The sequence below is a fragment of the Nannobrachium achirus genome, assembly GCF_963921795.1.
Source record: "Nannobrachium achirus genome assembly, chromosome: 17".
Classification (NCBI taxonomy): Eukaryota; Metazoa; Chordata; class Actinopteri; order Myctophiformes; family Myctophidae; genus Nannobrachium; species Nannobrachium achirus.
The window spans coordinates 48,071,365-48,091,488 of NC_137824.1; the positions used below are offsets into that span (position 1 = coordinate 48,071,365).

Sequence of the window (20,124 nt, forward strand, 5' to 3'; positions counted from 1 at the left end):
ATAGTGATGTGAGAGACCTTGCAGAGAGAGAGAGAGAGACAGAGAGAGAGAGAGAGAGAGAGAGAGAGAGGGGACAGTCACTCAATAACTCACTCACTGACACCCACACACACACTTTATCACGTACCCAGGACACACTTTGGAGCAGTGCACCGTGCTTCATTGCATCTCTGTCTGTGGATTTGTTTGTGGCAGGCTGGTGGTGCCAGGATGCCCTCCTACAGCTGGTTCTTAGCTCTGTCCCTGGCAGCACTGACAGGTAAAAGTTTACTTGTTTTCAATCCAAAACTATGTAATCGTTGATCTATAGTACTGCTCTGCACTACTATGAATAGCTAAAACCATGTTCAATTGACAAACAAGCATGCTCATTGGAATGCACTGGAGGTGAATTTTGTGATTGACAAACTTTTCAAGGTGTCTTTCATACTGTATGAATCATATGGCTCCTGGGAAAATGGTTCTGCGGACAAACACTTTGACTGACTCCCATTGGTTTGTCTTAATTTTCAATGTATAATGTAAAGCACTGAAGTGACTTGTTTAAATGTGCTATACAAATACACATGCATTGCTTGCCGTGACTGCTGACATCCTTATCAGTTAAAACTTTTTTTTGGGACTGAAATCTGCTCTGCCGGCTTTCTGCTGGTCACAATGGCAGGAAGATGGAAGTGCAAAGGAAGGGAAAGGGACTATTTGCTGGACCCCAGGGAGGAGAAATTGCTTTTACAGTTTTACCCAGCAGATCGTTGTTCAGGTGGCAGATGAGCACAATGGGTCTTGCTCTGGGTCAGGGACACTACCGGTATATATACAGAGCGAGCCAGAGGTCAAACCAGCTACGGCAGGCCCCAAAATGCAGTATAACGTTGTTGTCGGGTATAAATGTACGAGAAGCCAGTCTTATGCTCCCCACACATACTGTGTACATGCTGCAGCAAAGTCATTTAATTCACTTGCACATTGAGCCCAACATCCTCCAGTCAAAAAGTTAAAACAACACTGCTCCTATCATATTCCACAAACAGCCTTGGCTCCCACAGGCATTCACAGGAAAGGCTTGACACCCTGGAGACAAAGAGTTTTGGGATGTACAGTATAACCAATCAGTGAGAGGCTGAGTTGTGAAACTGCCTCGCTTTCCGGACCGGATGTAATAGATAGGAGGGGCTCCACGTTGATGGCGAAATAAGTTGCCAACAGGTACTTTTCTAGAAGGACCGGACAAAACTGGTTGTAAGTGGGGGGGGGACGTTGGATATTGCAAGAAGGGTCAAATGGGGAGACGATGGGCGTTGGATGAAATGATCGAAAAACATCACGAACCAATAGTAACTGTTTGTGAAATGTTCAGCAACCAATAAATGATGAATACTCCCACTGTATATTAAGGGCTGACAGAAGTCTGTTGGGGAAATTCGGTATTGTGTCAGTGACGGGTTCACTCATACTTCTGTCTCGATCTCCATTGCTTCCCAATCTGATGACATATTAAGTATTGTTTTTTCCCCAAGAAGTAGAGGTACACTAGTACGCATCTACATAAACCTTGTAGGTCCAAAACCGTTCGTTTTGCATTCATCGTTTTAAAAATAGCTGATCTACAAGCACACAGCTTCTCACACCGCGAGGCGTGTGTGCTTGAAGATCTGCTATTTTCGCTAGTCTGTGCAACAGTATGATGATTTTCTTTGACGAAAAAACATGTACCTTTTAAACTTGGAGATACGAGGTTTCTGCCGGGCAGTGACGATAAGTTATGACAGTGGCGTTTCACTTGATCTGGGAATAATGCTTACGCAGCTCAGCTCAGGCACGGTATTGTCACTTTTCAAGGTCTTTTCCTTGTTGTACCTCCCCAGGAAAGGGCGCTGCTTTTGCTGAAGTGAGAACTGAGAGGAACTGCTCGGTCTCCCCACCGGTGAGTACTGTGGGCCACATGTGTGAATCAAAGCACTGGGAAGGAAGGAAGCATGCAATCACGCGCGTGCACACATTCGAGTCAACCAGTGCCTTATAGCACCTGCCCCATTGCCTTCCCACTGTGGTCTTCTCTCATTTACAGGGTTTTACAGGGTTCAGCGATGTCTGCTTTTGATGTGTAATTCTATGCTCTACTCTGCTACATTATATGATGGTTACCACCTGATGTCTAGATGCAGATATTTATTAATTAAAAAGAAAAATTTGTGTGTGTCTTGCAGTACCTCCCCAACTCTACGGTCATCACCACCCACAGGCTGACGCCTCTAAGAGCAGCAATGCGGTCCCATAACATCTCTGCCTACATCATCCCTGGTACTGATGCTCACCTGGTATGACTGTCAGACAGACTAAGCCATTTAATCACATGAACCATATATACTTTGTTGACCAGGGTCCCCCAGGAGTCTGTCCTTGGACCCCTCTTTTTTTGCCACTACACCATATCTCTTCACTGTACTGTATATAGACGATCCTCAAACTCACAAGGCATCTCAACACGGCGTGTTAGCTTGCAGATCTGCTATTTTTGCCAAATTTTCTATGACATGCCCAGAAGAGGCCCCCTAGGGTTCAAGTGGTTAAAAGCATATCTTGCAGGTGCGTGCATGCCGGTGTGTGTGAGCGCGCATGCATTGCGCGCACGTGGGTGAGCGTGTGTACACGTGTGTTTGTGTGTGCACGCAAGTGATACTGAAGCAGTCCGTCTCTCTGACAGAGCGAGTACATTGCTCCACGCGATGCCAGGATGGCCTTCATGACTGGTTTCACAGGCTCCGCAGGTACAGTACACCTCCTTAATCCTTCCTTTTCCTCCTCCTCATCCTCCTAACAGCTCCCATTCATCAGCTCGAGCTCACTCACTTACTTGTTCAGCCATTGGTGGTGTGACTAATGTCTGGTGATTCAGGGTGGTTCTGCTTCCACATACATGATCATGAGATCTATTACGGGACACTAGTGGCGGTGACCAGAGTGGATGATCATAGCTCTGCCCTAATACTCTGCACGCATGTAGGTGAAGGGATTTATGAAGATGGACCGCTCCTATAGGCCTGGTGAATTGCTCCTGTGCTCTCGCCCAAATGTTTCTAAGCACTTCCAGTTGGCACAATCTATGAAGCGTTGTGGCCAATTTATTCTCATTCGTACAGTATGACAAAGTATACATCATGCTTCATTTATATCTCGTTGTATGACAGTGTTTCTTGCTAGCGATGTGTTGCTGTCGTCCAGGGGTGTCCAAACTTTTTTCAAAGGGGCCACATTAGAAAATATTAAAACACCCAAGGGCCGACATATCTCCGGAATATTTTACTTTTGGTCGGACCATAACAAACAATTGTGTGCTCTGAACAAATAACTCTCGTTACCAAATGTAACCAGACATGCAAGGTAAGAAATGCAATAAAATAGCCTTTCTTTGACCCCTTCAGAATGAGACACAAGGGGACAAGGAATCCCGACAAATGATCCTATAAAATATTATTGTTTGACGGTGCGTTATATAGTACAATTTAGGAATGAAGCCGCGGGCGAGAGTCTCGCTGATATATCAAGCATGATATGGAAATTATAAAGGGTAGAGTTAAAAGAACAAGGAAGTAGCTTGCATCAATTACTCATCATCATTACTTAGTTGTTAGTCAGCATTACAAGGAGGAATTGTGTGGAGGAGAAGGGTTGTGGGAAACAAAACATACAATATGCCTGTATATGCTACAGCTACAGTATGCTTGACTGGCACTTCTCCGCCTCATTGGAGCACTGAAAGAAGCTGAAGCCAGCTCAACATGTTACGCAGCGACAAGCGCTAGGTTTCCAGTTTATGTCACTGGCTTTTAGTGGCTTCCACTGTAAATGTTAAACGCAGTCAGTCACATTGTCGCTGCTAGTGTGAATGCAGCATCACAGTACAATATACAATATACAAGACGACAGGACAAGCTCTTATAGAAATCCACTGCACATGGCCCGCTGGACCGCCAATCTCTCTGTGTATTGTTCTTTAACCTTGCATGTGTCGCACACCCAAATTAACTTGCATATTAGTCGACCCCATCACGTAGTGCTACGTCAAATCTGACATTTACCGTCACTTGTAATTCAATGTCACTCACTGCCCCACACCACCAACCTGCCAACCCACCATGATAGCTACTGTCCTCCTTCCTCCAGGCACTGCTGTGGTTACCATGACCAAGGCCGCGCTGTGGACAGACAGCCGCTACTGGGTTCAAGCAGAGAGACAGATGGACTGCAACTGGGAGCTTGAGAAAGATGGTAATGCTAACGTCGTAAATAGTTTATGTCAATTAAAGACAACACCAGCTGGTTTGCATGGAATGATTATCATGGCCATCCCTCCAATAGATGGTGTCAGTGTTTAATTAGCATGAGTGAACAACAAACTGCTTGTGTAGTTGTAATAAACTTACCTCACTGTGTGGTTTGCATAAAGTGTCATAAATTATACTTTACTAGGGGACCGGCCTACTCGGGAACGATGTAAATAGGGAATGAATGTGCCACCCTTTAATGCAAACCCTTTTATACCTGTTGTCATACAGTAGGATCCATTTTGACCATCTGTTTGCCTGTGTGCATTTATGCCCATATCTGTCTGTCTGCATCCATTTCATGCCCATACTGTAAATGGAGATATCTCTACAGTATCTGTCTGTCTGCGTCTATTTTATGCCCATATATGGAGATCTCTGTCTGTATCTGTCTGTCTGTGTCCCTTTATGCCCATTATGGAGATCTCTGTATCTGTCAGTGTCTCTGACTGTGTCCCTTTTTTGCCCATGAATCAGCTGACTCATATGGCTTACGTGATGTTAGATGTAGTCCTTTTTCCAGGTATAGCCATCTCTCGTAAACGGTTACTTGCTAGTGAGTGCATTGGTGTACTGTCTTGCACGCTTCACACATTTCTGATCAAGGAAAAGGTCCATAATAGCTAGTGGGGGCTTTGGTGGGATTGAGCCTGGTTTGTGATTTTCAGGGTCATATGTAAGGTCAATCTTTCCGGAGTTGCAGCAGTAACCCTTTCTCTCCTCTTTCCATACAAAGGCACCACCATGTGAGCATTTGGGACATAGAAACAGTGAGGTGTTGCTCAGCGTGTGTCTGTAATCAACATGTAGGTCCTCTTGAAGCTAATGTGCTCGTGATGTTCATATGATAGTAGATTCGATCATAAAAGTCACTGTACTATATTTAGGCATAGGTAATTTTTATAGGACATTTGATTAAGTTTGATGTTGTACTGGACTGGTCCACCCACAGTACATCTAATATCCACATAGTCCATGCAAATCTGATAGCTAATGCTTGTGTGCAGCATTAATTACAATAAAGATTAAACTATACTTTGTAAATTCAAGACACATCATGGATAGATCAACGTTCTGCACTGTAATATTCATAGCTTTAAAACAGAGAGTTGATAACCCAGGGGTGTCATTTGGTGCATCAGGTGATGGCAATGGCCACCCCCTAGTGTTCACATTTATCCTCAAATTCAGTTATTTTATATTTATAATATTATTGTCCCCAATATGTTTTTACAGATTAATTTCCATTTCCAACGTGGCATCCCAATTTTGGGAATGTCTTTATAGGCGAACATTGTCAAACATTTTCTCTTTTTGCCCCCAAACAAATAGTGAAAATAGTGGATCTACAAGCTCGACGCATTGAGAGCCTGTATATCCAATCTTTTCACTGTATTAGAACCGAGGCTTAAATGGTAACCTATTTTTTGCCACCCCTATTTCTTTCTGAACTTAGGCTTCTGTGATAACCTGTCACTTTCTCTTAGTGTGTCATTTGTGATGGTCCACAGCGTCTACCATGGCAGACTGGCTGATCTCCCAGGTTCCAGAAGGCGGAGAGATCGGCTTTGACCCCTTCCTCTTCTCCCTCAGTAAGGAACTCCCCACCTGTCAGCCAGCCTGTCAGTCTAGCTTAGCATCAATAAAGTGGCAGTGGTGGGAAAGGTATTTTTTTTTTACTTAAATAAAAGTATCAATACTGCACTGTAGAAGTACTCTGTTACAAGTAAAAGTCAGGAATTCAAAATGTACTTGAGTTAAAGTACAAAAGTATTGGCATCAAAATGTACTTAAAGTACCAAAAGTAGAAAGTACTCATTATGCAGAGTGTCCCATTTCACTAGTTTTCAAATTTGTAAATTGTATTGAAAAATTGTTTGAAAATAGCAGATCTACAATCTCTCGTTGTGAGCTTGTAGATCAGCTATTTTCAAATCGCCAAAATGTATATGGCTGAAGTGTTTAATGTATGTCTTGTAATAATAATAATAATCAAAATCTGCAAAGTAACTAGTAACTAAAGTTTTCAAATAAACTTAGTGGAGTAAAAGTACAATATTTGGATCTGAGATGTAGTGGAGTAGAAGTAAAAGTAATGAAAATTGTACAAACAGGCCTACCTCAAAATTACAGTAGCATCAGTAAAGTGCTCACTCAAGTAGATGGGGAAAGTATTGACACAAGCATTGGCCACCTGTTTGCCTGTGATCGATTTTTGTCCCAGTGCGTAATCTACGTCAATTTCCCCCCCATTAGACACACAGGCACACTACAACGCGGACCTGGAGCAAGGAAACCGCATCCTCAAGTCCATCCCCGATAACCTGGTGGACGGAGTGTGGTCGACGGACAGACCTCCCCTCCCTCCTTACAACCTCACGCGCCTGCCAGACCGTGTCATAGGTGTGTGTGTGTGTGTGTGTGTGTGTGTGTGTGTGTGTGTGTGTGTGTGTGTGTGTGTGTGTGTGCGCGTGCGTGTGCATGTGTGTGTCGATGTGCCCCTTATCGGTGTGCTGATAAATACCTGCAAACTGGACAGAAAGCAGCCAGCCACGACACAAACACAGCCATAAACAGTCCACTCATGTTTTCTTTTATGGCTCTTTGTCATATTAAGTAACAACATCAGGGGAATGGAAAAAAGCAACTGATAGTGGATATGTCTGGAGGCACATTGTCTCTCTTCATATCCGCCTCTTTACCCTTTGTCATGGTCAGGGAGTAGCAACATTTATTGTAGGTAAATGGAGAGGACCATAAAGTTAATGCTGTGCATGTATGTGTGTGTGCGCGTGTGTGTGTGTGTGTGTGTGCGTGCGTGTACCCGCAGAGCGGACCTGGCAGATGAAGGTGGAACATATTAGGACTCAAATGAAGGACAGTCCTTACCAGCCTACAGCCCTTCTGCTTTCAGCCCTGGATGAGAGTGCCTGTAAGAACCCTGACAATACAGTCCCCACTACCCCTGAGCCACGGAAGTATTTTTAGCATTGAAATTCCCATAGGGAAATCTTACATCGCATCATATAAGAACTGCCTTCCAAAAGTGAACAAGTCAGCATTTTGTCAGGTATGTGACTCTGTGTCGTTTATGATATTGAGTTACATGTCTTTTTTTTTTCTTTTCTTTTCTTTTCTTACTCTATGAATACATTTTAACTTTTTCACTACCAGTTGATATTCATAGTAAATTCACTGATTTGTTTATTTTTTGTACATACAGTAGTTCTCATATGACGCGATCTAAGGTTCCCCTATGAAGGTTCCAATGAAAAAGATAACTCTGTAACCCAGGGGGATAGTGCCCTCTAGTGACAGTGATGTCAGACATTAGTGCTCTATGGTTGCTTATGTATGACCACCAGTACTCAACCCCAGTACTTGAGTCAAACTATAGATACTCCTGGTTAAATGTTACTCAATTGCAAGTGAACGTTGCTCAGTTAAATTTGTGCTTGAGTTAAGATACTGGAGTGAAAAAATGATATACTTAAGTATTCAAAAGGACATGCTTTTAAGATATTCATTAGGAGAAATGTCAAAGTACAAAAAAGATCAATAATAGTCAAAATAGCAGATCTACAAGTTGTGAGCCTAAGTGTTTAATTCATAAGGCACTTTCTCCCTGCCTAGAAATTTAAAAAAAAATGATTTGAGCTTTGCTTCTTGTTCTTTGCGATCTTTCATTGCAGTTGGAGAGCATTCTGTCGCTATATTAAATGTGTATTTATTAACTTCTATTGCGACAACATAATCTGAAAAACCGAAAGAACCGATGAGCTTCAAGTTCGTATGCTTTAAGTTTGAAAATACAAATTGCCTCTCATTGGCTAATCCTACCTATGATTATTTATTCTGCCATTAAAAATATGGGTTTAATGGCTTAGTTTTATATCATTTCTTTTTTTTTATACATTCTAATTACATCAAAACTAAAGAGGGATATTTCAGAGAAAATATAACAAATTACTAAATATTTAACCACTTGAACTTGCATCCACATTTGGGGAACTTTAGCCAGAAATTGCGGATCTACAAGCTCACGCATCGTGTTTTGAGCTTGCAGATCTGCTATTTTTGGGCAAAGATGTTTGGTGTAGATGGGAAAATGTGATCCAAGTGCAGTTGTAAATCGAGTCCCTTTCTCTCATAATAGAGGGCGTAAGTGGTTGATTTCATTTTGCAATGCAATATGTAGTGCTGACGTCATGCAGTCAGGAGAGGGTGTTTATCTAGGTCACAGCAAGAACTTACTAGGTTACATTAACCAATTATCTCTTATTTTGTATTTTCGCTTTTCAAAAATCTACAAACGCACAACATGCCTGATATGACACATCGAGAGCATGGAGATCTGCTATTTTCAACAGATTTTGACAAAGTTGTACTTCTGTACTTGCAGAAGTTATTGCACCTTTGTTCTTTTGTTCTGCTTTGGGCATTTTGGAGCTAGGTTTGGTTCAATTGTTTTGTTGCAGGGGAGTAGGAAATTGAGTTTGTTTCTGTTACGGCCACACTCTGACCACTCTGGTGCCTTGTCCTAATAAACTGTTCAACAAGTAAAAATGAAGAGGGTCGATCGCAAACAGAAATAAAAACTTTATATTCTTTTCTTTCATATGCCTCACGAGAACACAGTCTGTGGTCTATGGAGCACTTATGTGGGAAGCAGGCAGTCCCATACAGTATAGATGAGACGAATGCACGGTAATAAATCATGTGAACGAGAGTATGGACGGCTCCTGACAGCACAAGATGTCTGTGTTGTATTACAGGGCTGTTTAACCTGCGTGGAAACGACATCCCATACAACCCATTCTTCTACTCCTACACTCTGCTGACACTGGATCAGATCTGGCAAGTCCTTTTGTGCAATAATGTCATGTGAACTGTGGACAACTGCATTGCAGATGGTTTTTATGATGCAATTTCTGTTTAAAGACAGATTTTATACTGTGCGCATTGGGAGCTTGAAGATCAGCTATTTTTGGCACGGTTGTTTGGCACAGTATAAGTGTAAAACATTTTCTGCTGTTTATGCTGTATAATTGCGACCGAAGGTCACAGTTTACTAAGAGAAAAGTCACAGCTTGTCCGCGTCCGTCCGTATGTCCGTCCATGTAGACGTGTAGTGTACACATTCTTACGGTCTATGGGTTTGTCGCTCTGACATCATGCTCTGCCTTCACTGTGATGTCACACTAACAGAATCCCTTTTATGCCCATATGGAGTTCCCTGATGTCATCAATATTAATGATGCCCTGTTAGAGAGATCCCTGTGAGGGGAACAACTCCCTTTTATGCCCATATATGGAGATCCCTGATGTCCACATCCCTGATGTCACTGTGACGCGACCTCGCCCTTTAGGGCAAGGTCGCTTGTCGCCCTGAGGTGTCTTACTAGTTTAAACTGTGTATTTTTTTGTGTGTGTGTGTTCATTTTCTCCAAATGTTCAGTTTTTCTCCTCAACGGTGACAAAATCCCATTCGCACGTAACTACTTTCAAACCAATGAACATTCTCCACCCGTAAATGTCCTTCCTCCTGTCTTTTTTCTCAGGCTATTTGTACACACACAGAGAGTCACAGAGGAGTTGAAGGCCTATCTGAATGCATCCTGTAACCAGAGCATGTGTGTCCAGTTGAGAAGTTATGACAGTGTGCGGACAGTCCTCCAGGAGTATGTGATTAACCCCGGAGTGAAAGTATGGGTTGGCACAGAGTACACAAACTACGCTCTCTATGAGCTCATTACACCACAGGTGAGGAGGGATGAAATGGAGGTACAAATTGGACTTTTCATGTACAGTATTTAGCCCGATGGTTCCCAACCGTTTCTGGATCAGTGACCACTTGAAAATCATGAAAGCGTTCAAGGGCCACAAAACTGACCACTTTTGAGTGGTCAGATGGGTGGGCCGCGTGCATTTTCAGAGCATGTCTATTTGAATGATCAGTCAATCAATTGTGGCTTGGATCCATGGAACCAACTTAGTTTACTTTACAGTAAGTTCCTGTTTGTCGGTATCCCAATGAAAACTAGCCTAAATTTAAAGTTGGGAATCGCTGCTTTAGCTGTTAAAGAGTAGTTCACCACTTTTCAACCTGTCTTCATATAATAGGTCCTCACTAATGTTCATGATAAAATATCACAATTTTTTTCTACTCAGTCCAAGTCTCCTAGGAGAGCTGTGGGAAGTTCAGAATCCATCGTCTTGTGACATCATCATTTTACCAAAAAAAAATTAATCAATATTTTTGAAAAAAATATTTAGATTTTTATTATCGCGAGAACAATTGCTTCCACTTTAAAATTGCAACTTTTCTGGAATAGAAAGCCTGCAGTTTCTATAAGCTGGATTGGCAATCGATGATGTCACAAGACGATGGGTTTCTGACCTGCCCACAGCCCTCCTCTGAGAAAAAATAAATAAATAAAAGCTATTTTTGAGTGAGGACCAATTATATGAACATAGGTTGAAAAGTGGTGGAGTGCCCCTTTAAGCATCGCTCACATGTTCACAAGTTTTCTTTAATATTAATTTACTTTATTTATCTCTAGAGGTTACAATAGAAAGCCATATGTTCAATTCACTTAGACTTCTATTATGGACATTTTACCAGTTTTGTATACTATTGTTGCGACCGTCAGGTCGCATTTACTACCAAAACCTCCACCGGCTGTCTGTCAGTCAGTCAGTCTGTCCGTCATGTCACACTTTTCCCCAACTCATATCTCCGCCACCGTTGCCCCAAGACATGCCAAACTTTGCACACACACTCCTTGCCTGCCAATCCACAACCTCCACCTCTCACGTCATACGGGCAGCCATAGTTACACCTGGAATGTTGAATCTCCATATATGGAGATAACCTACGCATCACACAAAGTCTGACCTCACCAGCCCATACTTGGGCATGGACGACTTATATCTCCATATACGGAGATGGCCATATATGGAGATACGATGACATCACAGAGTCCACAGCTGATGATGTGGCGTGATGTCATACAATACACAAACAAGCCCTATATAAAGGGGCAATTCTCACCAGGGAAGAGAGCATTCCCCACTAGCTGAGTATCTTAAGATGGTTGGATGTGATGATAAGCTATAAGCTTAGTTGATCCTGGCGATAAGGTCTGAGTCGAGGAATGCTCTCTTCCCTGGTGAGAATTGCCCCTTTATATAGGGCTTGTTTGTGTATTGTATGACATCACGCCACATCATCAGCTGTGGACTCTGAGATGTCATCGTATCTCCATATATGGCCATCTCCGTATATGGAGATATAAGTCGTCCATGCCCAAGTATGGGCTGGTGAGGTCAGACTTTGTGTGATGCGTAGGTTATCTCCATATATGGAGATTCAACATTCCAGGTGTAACTATGGCTGCCCGTATGACGTGAGAGGTGGAGGTTGTGATATTTGTGGAGATAATCTCCCGATTAGGGAGTCTTACTGGTATATGGATGCTGTCAGTACTGTACTAGTGTACTTGTGGTAAAATCTCAGATACATTCTTTTTCTAGCGTAGATGATGTGAGATGATAGATAAAAATATTTTAATATAAAATCTATGCATTTAAGGGTTAACCAAGCCACAGTTTAAACATTTTTTACTCGTCTTTGTTTCATGATGTAGGAAAAGCTGCTGACCGACGACTACTCTCCTGTGCTAACCACCAAAGCAGTAAAGGACCAAACCGAGCAGCGTGTGTTGAAAGATGCTCATGTATGCTGTTTGAACAATCGCGCACGCACGCACGCACACACAAATTCACTCATGCATGCACACACAAACAAACACACAGATAACATTACTCATAAAACATTCTGAAAACACTTTCAATTACTATTTATGAAGCCATAAAGTTCTCTCACTAGACGCCAATGCCTCCCATTATGTCTGTCTGAGAGCGTCCTCATCCATCAGACTTTTATGAGTCCTGCCAAATTGTGCTGGCGTTTTCATTTATACATTGTACACTTTTAAAATATTATACTAGCTGGTGAAGAGCGATAGGAAAATAAGTGGCAGAAAGGTGAGATGATGCAGCAGATCACGATTCACAAGGCAGGAGTCAAATCAGGGATGTTGCAGTTACTGTATGTTGTCAGTGCATAAACCAGCTACTAGTGCCTTTAAGACCAAGTCAGGACCAAGACCCTGGACGTGTGAGACGAGGTCAAGACTGAGACATAACTTTAAATCCTAATGTAACCATAACTGTGTTGTGTCTGATCTAAAACACAGCAATTATAATTGGCTGACATTGGAAAATCTCAGTCCTCTGTAGAATTGGAGATTCTGACACTTGTACTTTACTTAGTATTTACTTAGAGTATTTCCAGTTTTCAGTACTTTTACTTCTACTCCACTACATCTCAGAGGCAAATATTGTACTTTTACTTCACTACAATTATTTGAAAACTTTTGTTTTTGTTACTTTGCAGATATTAATGATTATATCATAAAACATACATTAATCCACTTTAGCCCTATTGTATAACTTGGCTATTTGAAAATAGACGATCAACAAGCTCACAACTTGTTGCGATGCGACTCATTGTGAGCTTGTAGATCTGTTATTTCCAAATATTTTGTACTTTTACTTTTGGTACTTTAAGTATTTTGATGCCAATTCTTTTGTACTTTTACAAATACCAGACTCTTACTTGTAACGTATTTCTATATTGTAATATCGACACTTTTACTTAAGTAAAACATCTGAGAACTTTTTCCACCACTGCCCAGTACATACACAGGTTTTTCTGAATTGATCGACTGCTAGATTAGCTGCAGCTGTGTTTCGTACTAGCTTGCCATGTTTGTACCCTTCTGTAGTGTTTAACCTGCACAGGAAAACCAACGAAAAAATAATCCTTGGCCTAAGTTTTCATTCCCCTTTAATGTGATGATTATCACCACATTTATGTTGATGGTAACTGATATGTGCATACTGTAATGTGTCCTTCTGGCCCTGTATAGGTGAGGGATGCCGTTGCTGTCATCCAGTTCCTGATGTGGTTGGAAAAGGCCGTTCCTGATGGCAAGGAAACAGAGCTAACTGCTGCAGAGTATGTCAATGAGCGTCGCAGGTGAGATGCATACTGTACAGGTGAACACTAAAAAGCTCACAATGCGTCACATTGTGATGCATTGTGAGCTTACAAAGATTAGTTGTAGAGATAGAAAATGAGTGGGCCAAGGGGTTTCCAGTCAACTAAGTATATAGCCTACTGTAGGCGGGTTTGAGTGGTCAAAGCGTATTCAAGCAAGGTACAGTACTGTAAAGAAATATGTTTGAAACTAACCTTAACAAAAATGGTAAAGAATAAGGATCAGCGGAAAACAGAGTAGGCACCACCCATGAAATTCCATATCTAATGCATACAAATATGCTCCCTCATATAAACTGTTGTAGAAACCAGAAGGACAACAGAGGCCCAAGCTTTGAAACAATTTCTGCAAGTGGACCCAATGCTGCTCTCGCCCATTACAGGTACTGTACTCATGTATGTCCATTTAAAAGTTCATCTTTATTCTGGCACTACGTTTATTTATCAAAGTGGATCTCCAGCATTATAGAGCATCATATTGCTAGCTATTGCAATTTATATTACTATTTAATAATAATATTAAGCTTAATTTATAAAGCATTTATCAAAACTAGGTTACAAATTGCTTTACATAAAACGTGTACATAAAATAAAATCAGCAGTAGAATAAAACATGATGACAAACAGTATAGATTAGAATATAAAGTACAGTGTCAAATAAAAACAAAGGGAATCAAACAATTACATTTCAAAATTAAATAATGGGAAGACGTTTCGAGTAAAGTACATTTTAAGAAGTGACTGAAAAGAAGACAATGATCTAGGTGTTTTGCTAATGACTTCTGTATTTCAGCCCTACGAAAGAATCCAGCAGGAAGTTGACAGTTGAGGAGATGTACCTGGTGGACTCTGGTGGCCAGTACCTGTGAGTAAATGCACAATTTTTAGTTTAGTAATTAGCATCTTAAAACCTGGCATCCCTAGTTTGGGCAGGTTATTATAGCTGTAAAGACTTTCCAAAATATTCGATTTATTCATTTTCAAATTAAAATCTTTAATTCTTTATTCAATTGCCCCCTACGACCTACCCCTCAAAATAGCCAAAATACCCCATCTACAAGCTCACACCACGTCTCATCTGGACAGGTTGTAAGCTTGTAAATCAATTTTCTCTATAGGTATGTAGGGCTCAAGTGTTTAACATTTATCTTGATTTGACTAATCCCTTCTGTCCCTGCTCCTAGAGATGGTACCACTGACATCACTCGAACAGTTCACTGGGGGACTCCCACAGCATTTCAAAGGGTACAGCTTTTCATATTTGACTCAAACATACGTAGTTATATTTGCTACTTTTTGACTTCACTTGAGTGCTTAGCAGTAGGAGTTGCTTTATGGTTTTGTCTACACAACCCCTTTATATCCCCGTCATGAAACTGTACCTTTTCCTATGCAAACTTCTAATAAAGTCTTCAATCAATCAATATCCATTTTGGATACAGTATAAACCCTAGATGAATGCACAGATGTTTTCTATTTTTCTTCTTCCCTTTCCTGAAAACTGCAAAAGCTGTAGAAATTCACCCACTTATTTACTCACGTAAACCTGTGATGTGACAATAAATTTGAAGTTTAAGAGTGCTTCCAAAGCGCATGGAGCATGTTTGTTAGTTGACCTTCAGCATAGAGGGGAGGGGATAACAGTTTACGATTTAGTATTGCTCAACTATCATTGTTCTGTCGAAAATAGTGACATTCTGCATCTTAACCATAGAAATGCTTGGTGCGCTGGGAGCTCAAAAAATGCTCACAGCCCCCCTTAGTGGATTGTGCTTTGTCTAGATATAGAAGATAGGTATCATGACTCAAGAGTCATTTGGGATTTAAACCGATTTTTAAAATGTGTATGTTTGTATGCAATTTCCTCACCATCAGTCATGTGCAATGTTTGACAGGAGGCCTTCACTCGTGTGCTCATGGGAAATATTGAGATATCTCGAACCATCTTTCCCTCTGGGACCAGAGGTGGGTGAGCAATAATAGCCTGGCATGGCCAGACTAATATCACTCCACAGAGCTATTATTATGTTATTTTTTAGCCAGGGCATATTTGTCTGGTTTCCAGTCTAGAGCAGAGGTATGGCTTTTGTAGTTACCTTCCCATGATGTAATGTAGACAAGATAAATTCAATAGTTGACACTCTTTTTACAATGATAAATGTGGAAGAGGGCTATCGTAATTTTTAACACCTGCAATAACAAACACTTTGATATGTTTCTCTGAAGCATACAGTATGATACCTGCCAGATCTTCTTCTAATTCAGATTGTAAAATCAACATAAAATGTACCTTTTTATTTCCAAACAAACAAAACCCGATTTAGTTTTACATCTGCTTTGTTTGCATTTGTTTATGTACTAAAGGTGTTACTTTGAGACCTGTTTTCTATGCAATGTTCTTCATTTGGGAACAGTATATTGGATTATTTTTAATCTATGGAGGTAATCTCACGAATATTTTGTGTTATCATTGCAGTACTGTAACTACGTAAAAGTTGTTCTTTAAAAGAGCTATATTAAAAATGTTCTTGAAAAACCGACGCTAAAATAAAAATAATGTTTCGAAAATATATTATGTGTTTCTATTCAAAAATGACCACAAAAAGTAAAATAATGATAAAATAATCATTTTGGCCATTGTCAGGCCGACTTTGTTTATATCCCTCTTCTATTCTTTTATATGGATTGATAAGGGATGTAAACAAAGTCGGCCTGACAATGGCCAAAATGATAATTTTACCATTATTTTATGCTTTTTGTTTTATTTTAGCGTCCGTTTTTCAAGAAAAAGTTGACTATAGCTCCTTTAAATCTAATGATGTTTTCGTTTTAACCACTAGAGGACTCTAAAATACACTTTGATTGTCTTTCCTCATTAAAACTGAAATGTGTGTTTGGCATTTGCTGCAGGGTGTTTAACTCAAACCTCTCTCTTTCATCATTGAACAGGGGCCAACATAGAGATGCTGGGTCGCCGTGCACTGTGGGAGGTGGGGTTGAACTACGGCCATGGCACAGGGCACGGTGTTGGAAATTACTTTGGGGTTCATGAGTGTATGTTCTATTTTTTCTATCTTTCTGTCTATCTAAATTATTTGTCTGTCTGTCAGTTGTTAAGCCATTTGATAACGGCCCGGACCACTGACCTTGCGTTCCAGGCACCTAGGCACCTAGTGTGTCGCGGGTTCGAATCCCGATCCCGACAACCTTTGCTGCATGTCACTCACCGTCTCTCTCTCCCTATTTCCTGTCTATCTGCTATTTACTATCAATACAGACCCTCAAATAAATATATAGTGTATGAATAAATAAAAAATGATACCGATGGAATAGTATTATTACGTTACATGCCAGAAAATTACAAAGTTACAAGAAAATCTATTGCACAGATTCACAGATCAGCGCTCACATTGATTTTGTCAGACAATCCTTTCAAATCTGACCATCCTCAAGCCATCCTTTTTTGTAAATGTGAAATCTCAAGGCAACCATCACAGCCAATCGTCTATCATTTAAAATTACAATTTACAATTTAGGCATTTAGCAGATGCTCTTAATCCAGAGCGATTTAGAATTCATCAAATGCATACAGTAGCAATAGTAATCTAGGATCGTAGGTAAACTGTCAGTCTAACTGTAGAATAACAAACAAACAAACAAAAATCAATAATCAATACATTGGGCGCGCCCACTGGCCTACTGGTCCAGGTGCATACCGCATAGGCTCAATGGGCTCAATGTAGCCTGACAGTGTGTCGCTGGTTCGATTTCCGATCCAGACTACATTTGCTGCGTGTCACTCCCCATCTCTCTCCCCTTTTCCTGTCAGTACTGTCCTATCAATAAAGGCATTAAAGCCCCAAAAACATATCTTAAAAAAAAGTAATACATTGAAACTACACACTGCCAGGTCAAAGTGACCTGGCATCCTATGGTGTGTAGTTTCAATGTATTGATTTTTGGCAACAGTCTATAATCCATCTATACCTGTAGCCCGTAGGAAGACCACAGCTATGTCACGGTAGTTGGCTGGAAAACGATAAGATACATGATACCGTAGATTTGAACTCACTTTTTAATAGTCTCGTAATCCTCTAATACTGTACTGTATCTCTGGGCTGTTCCCTTGCAGGGCCAGTTGGCTTTCAGAGCAACAACATTCCTTTCAGGGCAGGCATGTTCACCTCTATAGGTAATATACCGGTACAATATTAAAGGGGAAGACCTCCCATTTTCAATATTGAACTATGTCATTAATATACCTTAGAGGAGTTGTGTGGAAATAAAAAAAAAAAATTCCCCCTCTTCTGTGTTGCCTAGAACTGGAGTATTGATTTTTGGGTTTGTATTGCAAATTACTCCTCTAAGGTATATTAAATGACATAGTTCAATATTGAAAATGGGTGGTCTTCCCCTTTAAGCACTTAAGCCCTATGCTACAGCTATTCCAAAATAGGCTATCTACAGGCTCACAATGATGTGTCAACGTGTTGTGATCTTGATCTGCTTTTTTTTTTTACTTGGAACATTTTCGGCCTATTACTGTATGTCATGCACAAATTGGTAAATAAATGTACCTCTCAACAGATAACAACACATGATCCCCCTTCTATGTTTCCATTTAGTTCATGTGTTTCAGATGTGACACTCTTCTTTTTACATCAAAAAAGTGAAACATTTTATTGTTACACCTTTCTCTCAGAACCAGGATATTACCAGGACAATGAATTTGGCATTCGGATTGAAGACGTCGCCATGATTGTACCTGTCCTTACAAAGGTAGAGTTGTTGAGCTATAAGAGGGATGCCTTAATATGGATCAACAAAATAAGATAAACATGATTCGTTATTGGTTGGTGACTGTACCAGTGATCTATTATCAATCACAGACTATGTGAATGATTTCTGGCCCTGTGTGGTTCTCTCTCCTCAGTACGGTAACACCTACCTGACCTTTGAAACTGTGTCATTGGTACCATATGACAGAAAGCTGATTGACGTCACCCTCCTTAGCCATGAACAGGTAAGATAAGAAATAACTGTATTTTAGTTAGCTGTATTTAAACATTTTAATTCACTCCTGACAGATTGTTATTTTGAATTATGAAAATGATGTTCTACTCCAGGGCTATTATGGTTAAAGAAATCTAAGACAAAAACTAAAAGTACTGTAGCAGTGAAAAACATTTTTCTTTTTGTTAATATGGGTGTGGTCACTCCAAACCTTAATTTTGCCGATGCAAGTCATTCACGGATAAAAAAATAAAAATAAACGCTCCGTTCCCATTGAAAAGCATTGGCAGATTCCGCCGCATCGGCAGAATTAAAGTTCGGTGTGACTGCACCTTTTATGATAAACTACAACATGACGTTACCTGTTTAATTATATAAAGGTTTATTGGGAGTTTACATTTCCTTTTAAAATCCCCCTGTGCTCAGCGCCTTTGAGATTATTGTCTCTGCAGCTCAAGCTCAAAAATATTTTCTGAGAAAGTAAAACCATGGTGTGAAATGAACTGACAGTCGTTTGTTATGTGGTTCCATTTCAGAGAACTGAAGAAGGCAGCTCGATTTTTGTTGTTCTCCATGTCCTAAATGAATATTTTTGCATCCAAAGCTTCAATATTTGTATGAATTTAATAGAAAACAGTTGTCATGCTTTATGCCTCCCTCTCCTTTTGAAACTAGGTTGTCAAATCATTTTAACATACATGTGTAGGCCTACATGTACAGACACTTATTAATTCAGAGAAAAAGTTTAACATTTTACACACTCAGAGTTAAGTTGATACTGCATAAATGGATAATGCGGGGACTGCCCCATAGGTCAAACTACCGTTGGGTCGAACAGCGTCGGCAGGTTACTGAGGTTAGGGTGAGGGTTAGGTTTTAGTGGTCGATCCAAAGGGTGTTCTACCTAATGACATGTTACCGGATAATGCTGTGTATGCACGTGTGTGTGTGTGTGTGTGTGTGTGTGTGTGTGTGTGTGTGTGTGTGTGTGTGTGTGTGTGTGTGTGTGTGTGTGTGTGTGTGTGTGTGTGTGTGTGTGTGTGTGTGTGTGTGTGTGTGTGTGTGTGTACGTGTCTATTTCTGTGTGTGCGTAAGTGCACACGCCCACACGTGTGTGTGAGTTTCACTCTCACTTTAGTTGTCTCAACTTCCAGGTGCAATGGCTGAACAGTTACTATGAGACCATCCGTAAGGTGATGGGGCCTGAGCTGGAGAGGCAGGGCCTGTCCAGGGAGAAGGAGTGGATGCAGAAGCACACAGAGCCCTTCCAGAGTGCTGGCTCCAGAGCCGTCCCCACGGCCCTCTCCTCGTCCTCTCTCATTCTCACTGTCATGCTCACTGCTCTCCTCTATTAGTTTCTCATCCCTCCATTTGTCTCAGTCTTTGTGTCGGAATTGCAGAACAGACTTTGCCCTCTACAGCAGTGTTTCTCAAACTTTCACTTTTCAAGGTCTCCCCTTAACTCTGACGGTGTACAAATGGAACCAAATGGACCCCTGTCAGGGTTCCATTTGGTTCCATTTGTACACTGTCAGAGTTACAGACATGTAAGGGTCAATTTAGACCCTTCCAAAGGAACCCCGAAGTCCCTGGAATCCACTTTGAGAACCACTGCTCTACAGTATGCAGTCTCTATTGACAGTAACTGAACCAGGTTGA

General features: G+C 40.9%; 1 protein-coding gene across 1 annotated transcript; it reads left to right on the top strand.

The window, feature by feature from the left end:
* Window positions 1-210: 210 nt before the first annotated feature.
* On the top strand, window positions 211-19,820 carry xpnpep2 (X-prolyl aminopeptidase (aminopeptidase P) 2, membrane-bound; the record flags this gene model as incomplete). Its single annotated transcript, XM_080746776.1, has 21 exons — window positions 211-259; window positions 1,866-1,924; window positions 2,208-2,318; window positions 2,705-2,768; window positions 4,165-4,269; window positions 5,837-5,917; window positions 6,582-6,728; window positions 7,156-7,257; window positions 9,101-9,194; window positions 9,887-10,088; window positions 11,975-12,064; window positions 13,322-13,431; window positions 13,758-13,835; window positions 14,246-14,317; window positions 14,637-14,697; window positions 15,348-15,417; window positions 16,402-16,506; window positions 17,585-17,644; window positions 18,155-18,231; window positions 18,386-18,475; window positions 19,620-19,820. 21 exons carry the CDS (start codon window positions 211-213, stop codon window positions 19,818-19,820), a joined length of 2,028 nt encoding a protein of 675 aa, XP_080602902.1.
* Between the last annotated feature and the right edge of the window lie 304 nt (window positions 19,821-20,124).